A 20,521-nucleotide genomic window follows, 5' to 3' on the forward strand; every position below is an offset into this window, starting at 1 on the left:
TCCAGAAATAAGGTTCCCATAGAACTCCAGTCACACAAGAAGATGCAAGGCGAAATCTGCCAGCACTGCTGCATGCGGCTCTTTCCCCACTCTCGATTCCCCCCGGCCACGGTTCCCTGCACCGCTCATTTTCGGCTCAGTAGCCGTCCGATATGGAGGTTCCCTTTGTTGATCTTACCAAGTGCAATATTTGTTCTGTAATTCGCTTTTGGCACGTCAAAGGGACTCCACCCGTGAATATGCATCGTCAGTTGACAGAGATGTATGGCGACAAGTGTATGTCCATTCAAGATGTCCGAAAGTGGTGCAGGGAGTTTAGTGCCAGTTGGAAGGAAGTCCACGTTGAACAATGGAGTGGAAGACTGTCAGTTTCAGAGGCGATTATCGAGATGGTCCAACGCGGAGTGTTTCAAAACAGGAGGATCACCATTCATGAACGTGTTGCTCAGATTCCTGGGAGATCTTACGGTACAGTGGAAAGAGCTTTGACTGAAAAATTGGGGTATCACAAATGTTGTGCTTGATGGGTACTGTAGCTATTGACATCAGACCACAAGGAGAAACGCCTTGACTGTGCTCGCCAGTTTCTTCAAAAGTGTCAAGAAGATAAGGGAGGATTGTTGGACTCCATTGTTACGACAGACGAAATGTGGGTGTTTCATTTCACTCCTGAAATTTCCATTTCACTCCGATTTCACTCCTGAAATGAAACAAAAGTCCAAACACTGGCGTCACCCAGAGTCACCAGTCGCAAAGAAGTTCAAACAAACTCCTTCTGCTGGGAAAGTCATGGCCAGTGTTTCTTGGGATCGTAAGGGAATACTGCTGATGGATTTCTTGGAATGTGGGGCAACAATAAACTCGGACAGCTATTGTGCAACACTAAGAAAACTCAGGCAAGCTATCCAGAGCCGGTGTAACGCTGCTTCATGACAACACCCAACCTCACGTCTCCCGTCAAACCCAAGAACTGTTGTCAAACTTTGGGTGGACTATCATGCCCCACCCACTGTACAGTGTAGACCTTGTGCCTAGTGATTATCACTTGTTCACCAAGTTGAATGAACATTTGAGTGGCCAACGCTTCCGGAGCGACGATGAAGTTGATAATGCGTAGAAAAAGATGGCGATTATTTAGAAAAATAGATCAAAGTTTCATCTTCCCAATGATTTAAATTTTTATGTGAATAAAGAATGTTGTCTATTTCTAAAATTGATGAGAACCTTATTTCTGGATCAACCCTCGTACCTTAACTTCATGCAAGGCTTTTTCAGTTCTGGTGTCAAAATTTCTGTATAGGTAATTTCTGGTGCAAATTTCATTGATACAATCTTTAGTTATCCATGTTTCTTTTTTTATTTGCCTTTACATACTAGTTTAACTACTTTGTACTTAAAGGATAAATCAGAGGTATCCTTAAACCTAGCACGAAAGTATTCGTGCTAGGTCTCTGGTATGTATCAGCTCTACCAATCCATCAGGGATATTGCGTCACGAATATTGTTCAGGCTTTGCTTATTGATATCTTGAACCATTTGTAAGATATGGTGTGCATGTTGTGTGGGAGCACTGGTTCATGACAAGAAATATTAAAGGGCCATTTCAGCCATTTCATTCCACTGCTATAGACAGGGGAAAGTGCAGCGAGAACTTAAACCAAGTTTGCATCGCCTGACAACATGAACAGACTGCTTTCCACAATAGGATTATGGTGGTTGCACACTTCTCGAGCTACATTGCGGCCCACATCGACACAGACAGGTATCGTTGAGCTGGCTGGTGATTCTGAGCGACAAAATTTCCTAAAAGAAGACCAAAAAAGGTGTCCCAAACCCTGTCAACTAATTATTGCATTAAGCAAGAAATGTAGGACGTATACACACAAAAGCCAATGCTCACTAGTGCCAACTTGGCTTGGCTTGGCTTGTCTCATTTGCTTAGCCTGTGACCACTGGATTGACTAGGTTATGGGCTACGCAAGAAGAGTATTGCCCCTTTACTAGTCTCACTTTCAAGAAGGCGTTGGCAATGCAGTAAAACCAAAACCTCGCTCTTCTGCTCGTAGTGACGCCCAAGTTTTTACACCGTCATGCATGCAAAGTTTGACGTAACGAATGGCATGCTGTAGAGTCACTCAAATTTCGATTGCCCTTCCAAATTACGTTTATGAGGACTAGTGGTGGTGCTAAGACAATCTGCTCATAATCAAGCATCAAGGAAAGCATAATCTTTGCAAGACAAAGCGACAACGTAGTGGAGAAAGAAGGGTGAGAGGGACCCACTCAAAAGAAAGCCCTGCTGGTCAGAAGCGATCGAACGCCTGAAGGAGAAACATTGCCCCCTAGGTTTTCCTGCAGTCAAAGTTGTAACGAACTAAACAAACTTTGTGTAGTATATAAAGAAGCCTCGGCTTCATCGAAACATTCTTGATCATCAACATGCACCATCTTCTGGCATGCCTAGTGTTGGAGGTCGCACTGTCACAAGTGTCGGACACACTTTGAAGTGAGAGACAGCCTGTTCTGCATTCCTTTTCATTACCCCTTCCACTTTCCTTTTTTTTGCTCATTCTGAGCTGTGCTACAAGCCTGAAAAAAGTCATGACATACCAACTTGCCCAAACTGCCACCCTTTTCAGCCTGAAGCATTTGCTCCTCAAGGCCAGCGCTCTTCATCGCGCCAGTGTTGTGACAGCATGCTTTTGCAATCATCTTGTGAGATCTGCTTATGTTTGCCGGTGCGCACCTGACACCGTGCTTGTTAATTTAATTAATAAGTGAATGTTTACTTTATATGGTCTCTACTGCCACCTAAAAGATGTTGAGAAAAGTGCCTTTACGCAATACAACTAGGCACCCAATGACACGACCAGATAGCGCTACTATAGTGTCTAAGACTAGACTTTCGTCCCACGTGGTTAACAAATGCATCATAGACAACGCACTAGACTTCCTCCGGCACCTAGCAGCCAGTGTCATCCAACTGAGCCTCTGGTTGTGCACTGAAGCCGCTTTTCCTGTAGACCCCCTGCGTGTCCCCTTCTCTGTAAACCCAGTGCAGAGGTGCACTTGCCGGCAGCGACACAACCATCTAGGTTTTAATGACACATCGCCATAGATCAGCAGCCTGTGGAGACCTTGGCGTTCCTCCTGCACTTCACCTGCTGATGAACAGCCAGCCCAGGCCTCCTAACTCCTTGACTTTCCGGCCAGACTCACCCTTTGGCCGTTGTACTTGCAGCCATGTACTTTGCAGACCTGGTCGTGTGCATGCACTTTTCCTACCTCTGTGCACACTGTGGATAGTGTAACTACTTTTGAGTTTTGCATTGCATGCAAGGAGGTGGGCACCTGTTGCAGCGTTGCTACTGGCCACGGCCCCGAAGAACTAACGAAGACTAAGAGAGTCTCAAGCGGTGAACACGAGCTCGCCAGCGGCCAAAGACAAGGGGTACGATGGGCCACTCTGCTGCTAGTGCTTCCTAATAAATGTGGCCGTGGTCGTCTTCAAACATATTGAATAACAAAAAAAATTTAGTATGTTGTGACTTTCGGGGGTAGGCCTTTTCAAATTATAAGGCTTGCAGCTCTGCATATGTGAAAGGAACAGCAGTTCATCAAAGATCATAAAGAATCTTTGGATTGCCTGAAGGAAGTGCATTGATCAAAACCTGTCTTCCACAGTGTGTCAGGTGGTTTCTTCTGTTCTGCTTACCTAATACGAAAATTTAAAAGTGGGTTAGACAGGAAACCACTGGAAGTCGCGTGAAGCTACAAAAGAATGGTTCTGCAAAAAGGAAGCTTTGCAGTCAAGCAAACAATTGTTTTGGTTCAATCGTCGAACTTTCCAGAGCTCTAGCAGGTGAGCAGATGGTAGGTTAAGACAACATGAAGACTCTCAGATGGTGTGAAACTTTTCTTCAAGTAAAGGGTTCCCTTTGTACTTTTGTTCTGCTTTCAGGTGAATAACAATTTTACCTTTCACAAAATGCTCAATTTTGTCAGTATCCTTATGATTTATTGGCTTAACAGGTGGCATTCCATACCCGGCTTTGAAGTTTCATCTGTAAGAAAACTGGTAACATGGCCAGACAGAGAATGGCTGGTGTATTGAGCAAAGCCCAAGCTCGGTGCTGTGACTTGAGACAGTCTTAGCGATTGTAGGGAAGGGGCCATATTTTTCCTCACTCCCTAGTGGCTGTGTTCATGTGCAGTGCCTTCCAGCTACTCGTACCTTGGAGACGCCAGCGTGCTGAGACCCTTGGTGGATTTCTTGGCTGCATCTATCAGGACAGGTGAGTGCACTTACACTTTTCTTAACTACCAGGCCATCACCTCAGTCACTTTCAGGGATAGGGCATATGGGCTCAAGCAGCGCAAGCAGTTGTGACATTTAATGTTGGCACGGAAGTAGTTTGGTGAAGCACACCCCCTGTCAGTCCCTGCAACTGTGACATTTTCCTATGGGTGTGATTTCATCTGTGGTGGTCGTTGTAATGGAATCATCATCTGTGATGGAATCGTAAATAAACAATTCCTCTGCACTCGGATTTAGGTGCACACTTGAAGAAACCTAGCAGCCAGAGTTGCCTAAAAATTAGGGATGTGCGGATATTTGAAAATATTGAATACCATAGAACATTTGTATTCGATTGGAAAATGAAGTATTCGAACATTTTTGAATATTCAGTTGGATATGGGGGGGGGAAACGTTCGAAACAAATCGAATATATTAATGGCTGTGTGTTAGCAAGCACAGTTCTTTGCATTTATTTCTATCTAATCTAAGAATGGTGTGTCTAGCTTAATTTTGTCATTATTTTGTGCTGCTGGCAAAATTTCGTTTGTAATGCATGCTTAGCCACTTGATGCCTAAGCTGTGTGGAAAAGCGACCCTCTCATTAGCAAGCGGCACAGGTTTGTTGTGAACGAGGGTACACTTAGAGTCCAACTACAGTAAGAATGTTCTTTCCGTGTGTTTAAGTCCAATGGGCTGATCCTCAACAGCAATGCTCGTCCATGTGACCTCACTATACAAATGTGCCAGCTTCCCGCCGCATGCCCACGTTGCTCCTCCGTGCGGCATTTCACATGCCTGTTACAACATTTTGGGATGTAGCAACTACCACCACAATATTCGCCTGAGTGAAACCTGGGATTGTAGTACAGACTTCGCAGGCAGTGTGCATTCTGCAATTGGTAATCCCCGACACCTGAATGCATCACAGCATGCTAAAAGGCGCTATTCTAAACAAGTAAAGATGCATTACACATGTTTACTTGGAGTTATAAACAAAGTATTTTTTTCATGCAATCGAAGGTGCCCTCTCCCTTCTTCATGTATTATACCTTGTATTATATTGGTGGTTGTGCTACATTCTTGCAAATGCAGTACCTCAGCAACAAGTCCTTAGTCTTGTGAGATGCCTCACAAGACTAAGGAAAAACAAAGGACAATGTTCTTGCAGTTCTAAGCTACGGTCATAACAAACAGTATTGCACCACTTCATTTTGGCTGAATGTGAGCACGGCTTTTGCCTTGCTCATCTGATACCTCTGTAGCATCACCTCCAATCCTGAGCTTATTGCTTGATGCCAAATGCAATGAGTGACTGCTGGTGTAGGGTCAAATGCCACTGTATTTACACGCATTTGATGCTGTATAATGAGGCACAGCTGGGCAAGGACCAATAACTAATGGAAATTACTAAAATTTTCAAGTTAATACGAGTCAAATGCACAAACTGTTATTACAATGGCTTACTAGTCTAACTTTTTAACCATTGACAATGTAGTTGCAATGTTCTAAGATGTTTAAATAACCACACTTGCTAATAAATGCATGTATACATAACATTATTCAATATTCTACTTGATTCAATATTTGAACTTCAGTATTCTTATTCAATTCCTACTAAAAATTTACAAAGTCCAAGAAAACCTGAAAAATGCAGGACAAAAATAAGGGAATAGGAAATTTATTTGCACTTAATGCAAATAAAAATTGTGTTTTTGGTCATATAAGGCCAAAAAGCTTTTAACCCCTCCATAACTTTGCGATCCATAGATAACACCTGAAATGAATCTGGCTCGCCAAAATACAGAAGAAATTTATTTTATTACGTGTGAGATTTTGTGGTAAACCATTCTGCTTCTGCCTCTCATAGCCCATGTACAGCTTTGGGCTGTTACACTCACTACAAGATAGTCTGTAGTCATTTTCTGTTTCATGCTTAGCAGGCAATCCTGCGAAATCTACGCAAGTGGTGCAGTCATAGAAGTCTCACTTTGTGCATTTTGCAATGCAGTTTATCTGCAACACTTTCTACAGAACAGCTACTTCACATATTACAACTGCAACTTGTGGATGTAAGGTTACGTCAAATCATGTATTATTTGTGCACCTTCATGCATCCGCTATGTGAAATACAGTGAAACCTCGTTAAACCGTAGTTGGCCAGAGCTCGGAAAAAGTACGTACTAAACGGTAGTACTGTTTAACTGAAATACCACGAGGACGCCCACTTACCTGTCAAAAACGGAACTCAGAGAGAGTGCAATGAAAGGGGAAAAAACATGCAGTATTTATTCACTTCGCCCGACAAAAGTGTTCTCGTTTGATGCCACGGTGGCCTAGCAGCGACGACAGCAGCCTCATACTTACTGAAGCTGTGAGCCAGCTTTTCAGCCAGCCCCCTCTTCTCGGCAAACACTCGTATGGCAGATTCCTCATTGGTGTTCTCCAGGCACGCGCGTGGTAGCGCTGCAAAAGTCGCGGGGAGCCTTTTTCATTGAGGGGTGCTGTTCTCGTCCTGATGATTGCATTCATGAGGCTGACGTAATGTGTAGCGTTGTCGGGCCTGAATCGCCCGTGCTGTTGCTTTCCGTGTCGTCCTCATCACTGTCGCTAGTCAACACTTCAGCAACAACAGAGGCAATGATGGCGAAAAGTCAAATCTCGTAGCCGACATCTTTTCACGGTTGCAGCAGCGCTGCTGAGCAACTTCTTCGCATTCCAAATGCCACACACCATAGTCAACAGCAGATCCCAGTCTCATGCCAGCGCCGACATCGCGCCGCGTTCAATAGCACGAACAATGTCTAATTTTCCTTCTATGCTGAGCACCTGGTTTCTTTTTTATTCGAGCTTCGGCACGGCTCGAGTCCTTGGTTGCACGATGCCACAACGCTCTCTCATAGAATAAAGAATGCTCTCTGGCACAGCGCTGAAATGAGGTTGATGTTGATGTGGCTTCATGCACAAATGCCCAGGGCGCTTGAAGGCCGTTGTTCTGATCTCTGGGGCTTGTTCTTCTGCCGGGCCGCCGAATGGAGATGACACACCGCCATGTTTGCGCGACAAAAAGTGGAAACACTATGTTTCAACCAATACGTACGCAATAAGCTGGTACGGTTTATGTGGACACGAAACACTTTATGTTACACGAAACACTTTATGTTAAATGGCCGCTGAGTCGGGGATTTTACTTTACTACTTTTGAAGCGAAACTACTGTTTAAGGTTAAGCGGGTATGGTTTAACGTGGTTTTACTGTACTGTGTTTTTGTCATCACTGAAAGCGGTGCACTGCAGCTGCCGGTCACGGAATTATGTTCCTTGCTGGCTTGTTGGTAAACAAATTCAGGTATGCGACACTTTCCATCTAATAATTATGTCATATATTGCACCAAAAGGGGGAGGGACTAAAGGCATCTCCTTCTCTAGTCCGGCCATACGCAGTGCGCACCTTGTCTTGGAGGCAACCTCTGAGCCTCTCGCACAAGCGAGCGTTTCATTGTTTGGTGCAGAATGAGTGCCGAGTGAGCCGTCGACGGGCTGCCCCGGCTGACGTGGTAACAGGCTTTGTCTCCGTGAGTGCTCTTTGACGTCTGCCCGATGAGGGATCACACACACATCGCCAGAATGCCACAATTTGCAGAATGGAGCCATGTCAGCTGTGTCCGCCTCTGTCAGTATAATGGTTGTGTGGGTCAACAGGACTGACAAAAAGGATAACACAATAGGGACAGAGAGAATGGCAACAAAAGCAGCACATATTTTGTAATGTGTAAAAGCATGCGCAAAGATCAGGCCGATTAGCCACCAGTAGGCACTCAGATTGCATTGGATAGGTGGCTGTCATGTACTGTGCGGAGGGCAACGCGCGCAGGTGCGCAACGTGACGAGCAAGTAGACCAGCGAGCTCAGGAACAGTGCATGCTTTATTCGGAACAGCACGTCCTCCTCATATGTGTTGGCAGTTTATCTGCTTCTGATAACAACACAGAATGATGCCTGTCAGCGCTATCACAGTGGTGATGAACTTCACATTGCTTCAACAGCTGTCAATGTATCCTGCACGCATGATCTCGGGACCGCTCACTGATGAGCCACCCGCATGAAAATATTAGCATCTTTCATGATGGCTTGCAGCCCGTTACCACATCGTTCAACAGCAAATTTTCATCACAGCCACACTGCCTAGGCCATTAGACCTAATCGGCGCTGCTTCATCAGGCGTCAGCAACTGAAGTTACAGTTTGGTGCCAAATCAATACAGATCTATTTGCAGCAGCAGAGCAACACTTGGAAAGCCGACAAACCGCATCACAAACAAAAGCGAGTGCACGGGTAGGCAACAAAGTTGTTCGCGGCCGCCCTCTTTGTGGCACACTGCACAGCAGCCCCTCGTTTCCGATGCCATTTGTAGATGCACATCTATCTCTTTTTGTAGCTTCGAGCAGCCCATCACAAGGCTAGCTTTGTATTTGCAAAGGAATCATGACCCAGTTGCGCGCATTTGTGTGGACAGCAGCTGAGCAAAGGGGGCAAAGGGGGACGTCGTACGATCTTTGCCATGACACTCTAGATTTTTAATGTTTGACAGGTGGCACATTACATCGAACCTGACAATGAAACGGAGTGGACGGCGCCTCTTCTTTGCCACTGGCGCCGGCTATGTGCGGAGCGATGATTGAGTCATGTGATGCGCGAACCTTTTGTCTGTCATGCAGATTGGCCTTACGATAACCTGCTTACTTTATGTTGGGATAGCCATTCTGTGTATTGGAGAAAAACTGGAAAGCAAAGCGTTATATGAAACAAAAAGAAGTTGCCAGAAAACACCGGTGTACTGTTTAGCTGAGAACCTCATTAGTATTTGGTACAACAGAACATCACTAATTCATTAGTTTCAGAGGAAAAAAGAAGAGCACTTGATTCTGTTCAACAGAAATTCTACTAATAAAAAAAAATATTTTCCAAACATTCATGTATTAGAACTGAGCTGTAACTAATGCTGGCATAATAACTTGGTACAGTAGAACATCATTTATATGTTTCAGAAAAGAACGCAAGGAGAAAAAACATACTAACCGGGAAAAACGTGTAATCTGAAGTCATTAAAAAATTTGACATGCTCGGCTGCAGTTGACATCTACGTAATGCGAAGTGTTGCAGGAATAGTTGCTGTATGAAATGCAGATGTGTGCTGTGCTGGAGGGGTCTCAGTGGCTTGAGGCACGCATTGTCATTTTTGAGGCTTCGCAAGCTTATGTTTACACTACTTGAATTCAGCCTCGGCCAACAGTTTCTTTGAGTTCACCACTGTTGAACTTGGCTGGTTTCTCTTCCAACTCTGCTATGATGGAACAGGGGAGTGTGCAAGGCAGAAAATATTGATGTCTCAAAGCATGGTCTGTCAATCAAATGGACTTTCTCATTAAACTTTGTGATGTCGTGTTGAGGATCAGATTCAAGAAAAGAGAAAAGGCTTACACGTGCTGCCATCTGACACAGAACAGGTTGCATTGTGATGCAATGCAGACTGGAACTGCTATCGCCATCCGTGTTCTGCTGTTGTATATCATGTGTTGATTGCATATGTGCAGTGTACTTCAAGAAAGCTAAATTGAATGAAGAGTTTATGTATTTTTTGTAGCTTTCTTCATACTGGACTGGACTATGTTGGGTCCTGTGCATAGTTTACTGTGGCTAACATGGACAACCAATTGTTTCCTGCCTAGCTGACCTCCACAAGACTCTCATCCATCTTAATGTTACAGGGTCGTGGAATGGGCGTGTGAAAGCATGCCTCAGGGCCCTGGACCAGGACTTTGGCCGTGCCCTGCCACCCCTCAACTGGACAGGACTGCTGGTTCCACTTCTGCGAGAGTGCCCCTCAGGTGAATGCAACACCTACAATTGCCCATTGATTCGTCTGTTCACAGCACCAGTGCCAAAAAGCGAAGGCACATGGCACTGCACGCTTCAGCATTGAGCACAGATGGCTTGTCTGCTCAGTGATCCTTTGCACTTTGCCACTTTTTCATGCAGCATCAGCATCCACTCCAATTTTCTTTTATTGTATATTAGAGGAGGGCCATGATATTGTACCATAAATGATACCTGCTCAGTCTGGCAGCATGGATTACCATGCTGTACAAGAGCTGGAAAACATGTGTGCCATATGCATTACCTGTATGTGGCTGATGCTAACTCCAAACGCTAACTGTAAGGCCTCAACGACCACTTTGTAGTGTGAAAATGTGGAAAAATGTTGCTAAGCATGACGCGCAAATCACTGTGCATAGCCTCCAAGATCCCACTGGCACGTAAACCTCTACTAGATGGCACTGGTTCCTGTCCTGCCGTTTCTATCTCATTGTCACTCTATCGTAATTGTCACCAGATCTCACTGGATCACTATTTCGATCACACAGCATGCCTTTTTACCAGATTCTAACGTGCCCCCAAATCTAACGCACAACCAATTTTTGTTGGTTTAAAAGAAGAAAATAAAAAGTGCCCCTGAATGTAACTTGCCCCTGGTTTATGAAAGAAAGTTTACCTTCACAGAATCTATATTTTTTTTAATGAGCTTTCGTAATGAAAGCGGCACACTGTCATTGCTATTTGTGCTTCAGTGGCCACAGGTACCATGCCCATAGGTACAGTATTCTCGAGTGACCACTTTTAGAGATACACTAGGACCTGGTCGATAAAATGCTGTTTCGTACAATTTTCTGCCGTCAACATTAGTGATTGAGAATACAAAAAATTACCCAGTACAGTTCTTCCTCTTTTTTACCCACTTACACGTTTCTGGAAAACGCAATCTTTCGGCTCCAGCGTTCAACACTTCGCCACACTGCAGTCTCATGATACCTTTTAAGCATGTAGATTTCATCTAAACAAGAAAAGGCACGAGGCACGCAAGACCGAGAACAATAGTCGCCCAGCACAGCAGTGACACCACAGTACTCACTCTCTTGTCTCATGTGAAAAGGCTGGCACGTGCTCGGTTTCCTCTTCCAGTACCAGAAAATCTACTCCTGGGTCATTGCACTCCGCATTCACAGCTATCGCCGCCAGCCCTATTGCAAAAAGCATCTTGATTTATCTGTATCACAGCATGCGGGGCGTAGCGCTGTTGGAAGTATACTGCACACTTTTAGCAGGTGATAACCAAAATGTTCCGTCGTTTCCAGTAGCAGGTGGCGTGAAGTGAACATCATGTTTCGCTCTTGCACCATCTTACTTCAGCAGCACCCACCAGCTCGATTTCATTTCGGTTTCCCGTCACCGTCTTAAAACACTAAGTTGCTCGGGGTCCAACCCTTGATGCGCATCGGCGTTTCTTGCCGCAACGATTTGCACCAAGTGGGCATGTCAAAACTTCCTGCCAAAACGCCCCCGCTCGAAGAATCTGCTAACCCGGGCCAAATTTGACACGCACGAACATAACCCTGCTCAGTCCTCAAGAATGGCGATGTCTGTCGACAGTGTCTGTCTCGGGCCGCTTGATCCCCACCAGCTCAGCACGCATCGGCACCTTGTGCTGCAACAATTCGCAATATGTAGATGTGAACTACAGTTGAGTCTATCAAATTTTTAGTGACTTCGGATTGTACATTTTCTCAGATGGTGCGTGTTTTCTCGCATTTTTTCCAGAGCATATGAACGAGGTTCTACTTTGTTACTATCACTTCTGAGACGTTTTACTTGACTCTGCGTCGAACTTGTCAAAGTATGCAGCCAACAATGTTCCTGGCACTGTACATAGATAGCTTGGCACTGCACCAGAAGTGCTGGTGGTCGAGGACGCTGGCACATCTGGTGCCGAGTCGCACGAAATTTCGCATAACTGACGTCTCTGACAGTGATTGAGCGAGAATACCAATACAGATCATAGTCAAGCACAAAATAAGCCTACAGCAACTTTCTCGAAAATGTGCTGTATCGCCATCTTGTGATGGGGAGGACATTCCATCTGACAGCCCCTATGGTAAGCTGTTGCCAGCAATTTCTTAATTGCCAGCAATTTCTGTTGCCAGCAGTTTCTTATCCAACCGTAACGTGCCCTCAAATTTAATCAGAAAAAAGGTGTGCGTTAGATTCAGGTAAGCGTGTTAAATTCAGAGTGATTCAACGGTATCGGCTGTGCTGAGCCACATTGTTCAGCAAGTGCAGCTACATCGTGCTTTCTGGCACATTAAGAATGTGTCGCTGCAAGAAGTATGCGCATGGCAGGGCTGTATTGTTCAAGGCTGTCAGGAAGATCTTCAAGATTATGGTAATGCATGGCATGGAAGACAACCAGATTTGGTATAGCACTGGTGAGGCGAGCTCATGAAATGATGATGACAGTGAAACACAATTAGTAATTGAGAAAGTTTGAACATGATTAGGACTGAATAAAAGCGTTCACAGATGAAACAACATCAAGTTTCTACCCACGACACTGCTGATTTCTTCTCTAGGGGGCAGATTTGAAAATCAAGGGTTGCCGCATGTCCTGCCAGACTGACCACACGGCCATTTGCGTTAAAGCATGTGCTATCGATGGTTACGTTTCTCTCCTGGGAGTGTGGTATTGTAATCCTGCAAGCTTGGTACACAGTACTTTTGGGTCACTCATTCAACAACAGCTTGAAAAACACAAAGATTTTGCTTTTCTTTTGATCCTTGTCATGCAGTAAGTGAAGTGGCCCTTATGTATGCAACAATAATGTTTAGTAAGCTTTTTAACCAAAAGTGACCTTAGAATCAGATAGTCAGCATGAATACGCCTCCGACCCTAATCGTGACCCCAGTCGTGGCCCGAATGGCTGTGGCTTCTGCCTTAACAGTGCCAGGGGACAGTGAAAGTGTCAAACACTTATCACTTCCTGCCAAAAACACCTATTTGTGGCGCATGATAGGAGGATTTCCAAGCAAAAATGGCAGCTCACCGTAAATGGTTACTGCATTTCATTCAACTTATCCAGTGAGGGCCATATTAGAGTCGAAATGATGGTAGTCTTGTCCCACAAAAATGTATGGGTGCCAGCAACGACTTTCGCTTGGGGTTGAATTACCCAAAAAACTAAATTAGCCAGAGTCAAATAATGAAAGCCTATTGTAGTTTGTCTTGAACTCCAAGTACTCGAATTATTATCTAAGTTAGGAGTATGCGAATATTCGACATTTTTTAATATCATTCGAAAATTATGCTAGTCGATATTTGCTTTGGCTTGAATTCAAAGTTTTTGAAGTTTTCAAAGAGAACCAATATACCCATTTACCGGCATATAAGCTGCAACCCCAATTGCAACATCCCGGAAAGAAAAGAAAGAAATCTGCACTATAACCCTCGGTAATAACTCTGTACAATGCCCAAATCTTTGCAAAAACAGTCTCCATTTGCGGATGCACAAAGTCCACATCATATCTTCGGCCAGCTGCTCAGTTTCCCACCTCTACGGTGATGCTGATGGCAGAAAACATTGCCCTAAAGGTTGTTTCACGTCAGTGCCACCTGCACTGCCATGAAAGCACACCTCAATATGAAATTCATGCTGCCGTGAAGCCAAAATTGGTATATAGCTGCACCTCAATTTTACTCTTAATTTCTTGTTTGTTTTTTGTCTGTACACTTGCAGGACAGAACGCAATAAGCTTGCGTGTATATGTACAGCATGAAGCTGAACTTTCTGCAGCACAGCATCAACTTCTAGCATCATGCAGTCATGGTCACACTTCACAGAATTATGACAACGGGCAAATGCAGAATACCCCGACGGCCTCAATCGGCACAAAATTTTAAGACTGAACTACAACAGGGAACAAGAGCCTGTAAACAATTTTTCTGTACAGCTAGGGTTGTAAAAGTGTTGCACTTGCATTTTTGCATGAAAATATCTGAGTAACGGCACTTTGAAAATTAGTCAGCTCCAGAGATGAGCCATTAACCTTTTTGCAAGCTAAGAACCAACTTTTCTTAGATTTGTCGACATCTGCCTTTAATTTAATGTCTTTATGCAAGTCCCACAACTATTCCAACTATTCGCTTTGAAATTATTCAACATAAATCACTGTTCACTTTGACTTCACTTCTAACCAAAAAATTTTCATTTTCACAAGCCTAACATATCTGCACCACCTACGGTTTGAAATCAACATTGCGCTTGTGGTTCCCCTGTCATGTGCAGAGACAGGGCTGCCAGATCTGGTGCTGGGTGTGGCACTGCGAGGTGCACCTTCGTCAGCAGCCATGGCTGCTTTGCTGGTAGCGTGCGCTTCACCACCTCTGCTACATTCACTGCCGGTGAGCACTGCTTGGCACCTTTCACGAACACCTATTTTTTTTCTGGACATTTGCATGATTATAGTACCTTTCTCGCCCTGTCTATTCTAAATGTATGCCTTGAGGTTGTGTGCAGAATTATGATATGAGTAGAATAGAGTGCTTATTCGTGCATAAACAGATATGCATAAGTGAAATCAGGTCCGTATAATCTGTTGCTTGTATCCATGGCTGGGCTGTTTCAGCACAGGAGATGATTAGGCAGATTAGGTTAGAGCCATGTGTGTTTACTTATGCATGAACAAACGCTCTACTCTACCGATAGTAGCGTTTATGCATGACTATAGCACAGCCCTGTGGTTGTATGTGCGAGTTAGGCCCAGGTGTTCAGGTAGGACAGTCATAGAATTTCTGGAGTAAGGTGAGTTGAAAGTGCCATGGTATTTGGCCATGGTATGACCAGCTCGGGGCCAATAATATTGTTACGGAAGGGTGAAAGAAGAGAGGAACAAGAAGATTGCGGGACGCTGGCTGCTGCGTGTTGTGGGTGGTCAGCCATCTTAACTATTCTGACTCATTTTGCATGTATATTGTAAATACAATCTTCTGTACTCTCAACATCCCCGTAACACATTCGTGGAGGTGTGGGGTACCACGGCTGGAAACGGAGCTCCGCAGTGTACGTCGCATCACCGTCCGCACCATGAATAATGGTGAGCACTCGGGATCAATGTTGTCGTCGCCTCCTACGTCACCGTCGCATGCTACGTCGCTGTCACCTTCAGTTGTCGTTGTGCAACCCAAGGATTCTGGAACTTTCTGCGGGGCCGATCGCACCGATGTTGAAGAGTGGGTGGCTATGTACGAACGCGTGAGTGGAATCAACAGATGGGACCCTACGCTTATGCTAGCTAACCTGCTGTTCTACCTAAGAGGCACGGCAAAGGTATAGTACGAAAATCACGAAGAGGAGGTAACCAGCTCGGACGAATGCAAAGAGAAATGGACAGAGTTGTTTGGCAAACCAAGTGGCTGTAAAATTGCCACAAAGTAGGAACTGGCCTCCCATGCCCAATCCCCCACAGATTCCTATGTCTCGTACATCCTGGACGTGCTGGCACTTTGTCGTAAAGCTGATCACGACATGACAGAAGCTGAGAAGGTCGGGCACGTGCTTAAGGGCATTGCTGACGACGCGTTTAATCTGCTCATGTGCAAGAGCTGCTCTACAGTTGATGCAATCATTAAAGAGTGCCGACAATTCGAGCAGGCCAAAAGCCAACACGTCTTGCAACCATTTGCGAGACTTCCCAATACTGCCGCTACGTCGACGTGTGAAGATCAAATCGCACAGCCCCAAGTGTCGCCCTCAGAAGACGTGGTGCGAATCGTTCGGCGTGAACTGGATGCGATGGCGCCGCAGCTTTGTGGTCACATAGCCCTGATGCTACCCCTTTTCCAGCTCCCCTCGTACAAGCCATCGTTCGCCAGGAACTTGAAAACATTGGATTACATTCTGCGTGTGCTGTTGTCAATCCCAGAGCTAACGAACGCCTTTCTACTATTTTCACTCCACCCCGACGCTTCTCTCTACGCTATCACGATTAGACTCAGTGGAGAACTGCAGACGACCACCTGATATGTTTCACCTGTCGCCGCAATTGTCATGTCGCCGGATACTGTCGCAACTCATGGCCCTCAACACCTCACACGCCTACCAACCTGAGCCGTTTTGATGGAAATACCCACAATGTTTCGCCAATTGCCGATTCTAACAGCGCCGACAACTCTGCTAGGAACACGTGTACAGTCGCTCACCATCGCCGCGCGGACACCAGTCTTGTTCACCTTAAACACATCACCAATCTCCCCGTTCGCCGCAGCCTTTCGGAAAACTAAGAAAGGCAGCCCTCGGAGGTGGTGCTGCATTGCCCACTACTGCAGCAAATCCTCTGTCTGTGCCCACAAGGAGAAGTGTAATTGACGTTAAAATAGACGGCGTACCTGTCCAAGCACTTGTCAACACTGCAGCCCACGTGTCTGGGATGAGTGCTAGCCTACGTAGGCGTTTAAAGAAGGTCCTCACCACAGCAGCTGCCCGAGTGCTTTGTGTGGCCCTCGGCGGCGTGCTGGTTGTACTTGGAATGTGTACTGCACGTTCAATTATAGCCGGCCGCCCTACTTCTGTTCTCCTTGTTGTGATCGACAACTGCCGTCACGACATTATCCTTGGATTGGACTTTTTACCCACTCATTCTGCTCACAGCGACTGTTGGACCGGCTAAAGCCCCTGCATCCACGCGCCACCGCCGCTTTCTTAAGTAGCGACAACCTTTGTTGTGCGCCGCCTTTTCCCCTCACACCAAATCCGCTTCCGGTATTTCCGGTTTAAAAATTTCCGGTTCCGGTGTTTCCGCTTCCTGGAGTTGCACTGCGGGAATTTCCACTTTGACTGCTGTTAGACGATGGTGAGATGCCCGCGCGTGCTTAGCTGAGCTGTGGCAGCTCAGCTAAGCTGAACTGTTTTCCAAAGTGCTTAGCTGAACTGTTTTCCAAATGCACGAAAAACGGCAGAGGTCTCCAAGCACCCAGGCACTACATTCCACTGTACGTTGTCGCTCGTGCCACAACCGGTCGCAGGTTGACGCGAAGCAGCGAACACGAGCCGATCGCTGGTTACAATAGGCGGTGGTTCTTGGATGGAATCGCTTTCACAGTTTCAACCGCAGCTGGTGCAATTAAAGCCTCTCCAGCGACGCAAAAGTAAACAACGCTAAAAAACAAGACGTCACATCCGTACGGAACAGGAAGCTGCAGCTACGTAATTAAGTTCCGCTTGGCGCCGGAAGCTAAGGGGGTGAGTGGGAGAGGAGCGTGGAGGAGGAGGGCAAGTTGGCTCTACTTAACCTGGTCGGCGGAAACGTGTATGGAGGGGCTTTAGGGCCGGCGTTCTTCAGTTAGAACTGCCTCAACTCGCCGATGCTCCGAGCACCGCCCCACCGCACTTGTGCTCGCTTCATGATGTGCGTCTGTCTCCCGAGGCAGTTACTTGCGTCACTTTGACCACCCAGCCACAGGTTCCTGACTGTGAATATATGCTTTGCCCCGTCATCGACGTGCTTTTAAACCGGAATGTTGCTGTTCCACATACGCTGGTCACGATTACTAATAACGACGTCGTTCTACCGCTTCTGAATTTCAGCCTGTGCACTCGAGTGATTCCGACCGGCATGTTCTTGGCCAGCATTTCTAGTGGTTCCGAATTTGACATTGAGAGTCTGAATGCCGGGAGTGGTTTATTAGTGCCAATTGCAGCTCACAGCTCTGGTTCCTTAACTAATGACTTTGCAAAAATGATTGCACCTGACCCCACCTCTGCATAGGCCACGGACATATGCCACCTGCATGAATCGTACAGTGACACCTTTGATTTCGGCGACAGGCCTTTAGGCCAAACATCTGCTGTTCAGCACCGTATAAAAACTGGAGACATGAATCCTATTCGTCGGCATCCCTATCGTGTATCGCATGCTCAACGCAAGTCATCCAATCAGAAGTGGACAAAATGCTCCGCAAAAGGGTCATAGAGCCATCAGCCAATCCTTGGCTTCACCTGTCGTACTTGTGAAAAAGAAAGATAGTATCTGGCGTTTTTTCATCGATTATCGCCACGTAAACAAGATCACGCGAAAAGACGTCTACCCACTACCATGTATTGATGACGCCTCGGACTGCTTGCACAGAGCTAAACACTTTTTGTGCATCGATCTTCGATCCGGCTACTGGCAGATTTCAGTCGATGAAATGGACCACGAGAAGACAAGTTTCATCACGCTGGATAGCTTATATCAGTTCGAAGTCATGCCCTTTGGCCTATGCAAATGCTCCTGCAACATTTGAATGTATGATGGACTCTCTTCTGCGAGGCTACAAACGGACCACCTGTCTCTGTTTCCTTGACGACATTATTGTTTTTTCTCCCACGTTCGGCAGCCACCTTACCCGACTCACTGCCATTCTTGCGGTCTTCCGAAATTAGCTGAACTTCGAAATTAGCTGAACTTCACGAAGTCTCAATTTGGGCACCATTAGATTACCGTGTTGGGACACCTCATTGACCCATCTGTTGTTCAACCAGATCCTGAAAAAGTTCGTGCTGTACGCAGTTTCCCTGTGCCACGTTCTGCTTCTGACGTGCGCTGCTTCATCGGACTGTGTTCTTACTTTTGCTGTTTCATCAAAAACATTGCCAACGTTGCTCGGCCCTTGAGAGATCTTCTAAAGAAGAACATGCTATTCTCATGGGGCCTGGAGCAGGCTCAAGCGTTTGCCACTCTCATCGGATTTCTGACTACCCCTCCCATACTTGCCTACTTTGATCCATCTGCATCGACCGAAGTCTACACTGATGCAAGCAGCTATGGCCTTGGCGCTGTTCTCACCCAACAACAGAATTGTACTGAGTGTGTGAAAGCTTACGCCAGCCGCCTGCTGTCACCTGCCGAGAGAAATCACTCCATCGCTGAGCGGGAGTGCTTGGCTTTAGTTTGGGCTGTCACCAAGTTCTGGCCGTATTTGTACGGCCGCACATTTTTGGTCGTTGCAGACCACCACACACCCTGCTGGCTGTCTTCCCTCTGGGACCCGACAGGACGGCTTGGTCGCTGGGCTTTGTGACTCCAGGAATTTTCATTTGTTGTCAACTATAAGCCTCGACGTCTGCACAAGGACGCTGACTGCCTCTCTTGTCACCCCATGGATCCCCCTGATCCTGTTGCGCATGATCCAGTGAACTGCATGATGGCTTTTACTGACATGACCGACATTCGCGCTGAACAACAATGTGACGAATCCTCACAGTCCATCATCGCCGGAGTTCAATTTGGCAGCACTGACGCCACGTGCTGCATGTTCGTTCTGCACGACGGCATCCTCTACCGCTGCAATATCAACCCTGACGGCCCTGAATTGCTCCTTGTCCTTCCTCTTCATCTGCAATCCGTCGCTCTCGTACAATGTCATGATGCACCGACAGCGGAACACCTTGGCGTTTTGCGTACATATGACTGCGTACGACGCCAGTTCTTCTGGCCGGGTCTCTACTGCTCCGTGCGTTATGTCGCAACTTGCGAATTATGTCAGTGCCGGAAGAAACCTCCCCTGCCACCTGTCGGACAAGTCCATCCAACTGAAGTTCCCTCTGAACTGTTCCTTTGTGTAGGCCTTGACCTGCTTGGCCCTTTTCCGACAACGACTAGAGAGAATAAGTGGATCGCCGTCGCTACTGATCATGCGGCACGCTACATGATAACAAAGGCGTTGCCGACTAGTTGTGCAACAGATGTCGCCGATTTTTTCCTCCATAACGTCATTCTCCACCATGGTGCACCTCGACAGTTACTTACAGACTGCGACCGCTTGTTCTTGTCTTGAGTTGTCGACAACCTCCTCCGCTCCTGTGCCACTGAGCACAAGCTGTCCACTGCCTACCACCTACAAACGAAAGGTCTTACGAAACGTCTCAACCGAACAATCACAGTGATGCTGTCGATGTACATCTCCAACGATCACCGCAACTGGGATGCCACACTGGCCTTCGTGAAGTTCGCGTATAACTCGTCCCGACATGACACCAGAGGATATTGACCCTTTTATCTTCTGTATGGTCGCGATCACGCACTGCCTTTTGACACCATCCTCCCTTCTGTGCCATGTGTTGCAACTGAGTATGTTCGCGAAGTCATCGATCGCACTCACATGGCACGTCAAGTTTCCCGATCTCTTTTATTAGCCTCACAGCATATACAAAAACAGCGTTACGACCATTGCCATCGCGTTAAGTTCGCGTCAGGTGCTTGGGTGCTCCTCTGCTCACCATGTCATCGGGTTGGCCTCTCGGAGAAGCTTCTCTCTCGCTACACAGGGCCTTATGAAGTCCTACGCCAAGTTAACGAC

At 46.3% G+C, this 20,521-nt stretch overlaps 1 protein-coding gene across 2 annotated transcripts in view; it reads left to right on the forward strand.

Moving 5' to 3' along the window:
- Nucleotides 1–20,521, forward strand: part of LOC142576583 (focadhesin) — a 429,785-nt gene that overhangs the window by 346,382 nt on the left and 62,882 nt on the right. For both annotated transcript variants that reach the window (XM_075686768.1, XM_075686769.1), the window contains exons 29-31: nucleotides 4,215–4,295; nucleotides 10,065–10,184; nucleotides 14,472–14,587. In XM_075686768.1, the coding sequence (XP_075542883.1) occupies nucleotides 4,215–4,295; nucleotides 10,065–10,184; nucleotides 14,472–14,587 (317 nt within the window). The remainder of the gene's footprint in view (nucleotides 1–4,214; nucleotides 4,296–10,064; nucleotides 10,185–14,471; nucleotides 14,588–20,521) is intronic.

Source organism: Dermacentor variabilis, chromosome 3 (genome assembly GCF_050947875.1).
Source record: "Dermacentor variabilis isolate Ectoservices chromosome 3, ASM5094787v1, whole genome shotgun sequence".
Classification (NCBI taxonomy): domain Eukaryota; kingdom Metazoa; phylum Arthropoda; class Arachnida; order Ixodida; family Ixodidae; genus Dermacentor; species Dermacentor variabilis.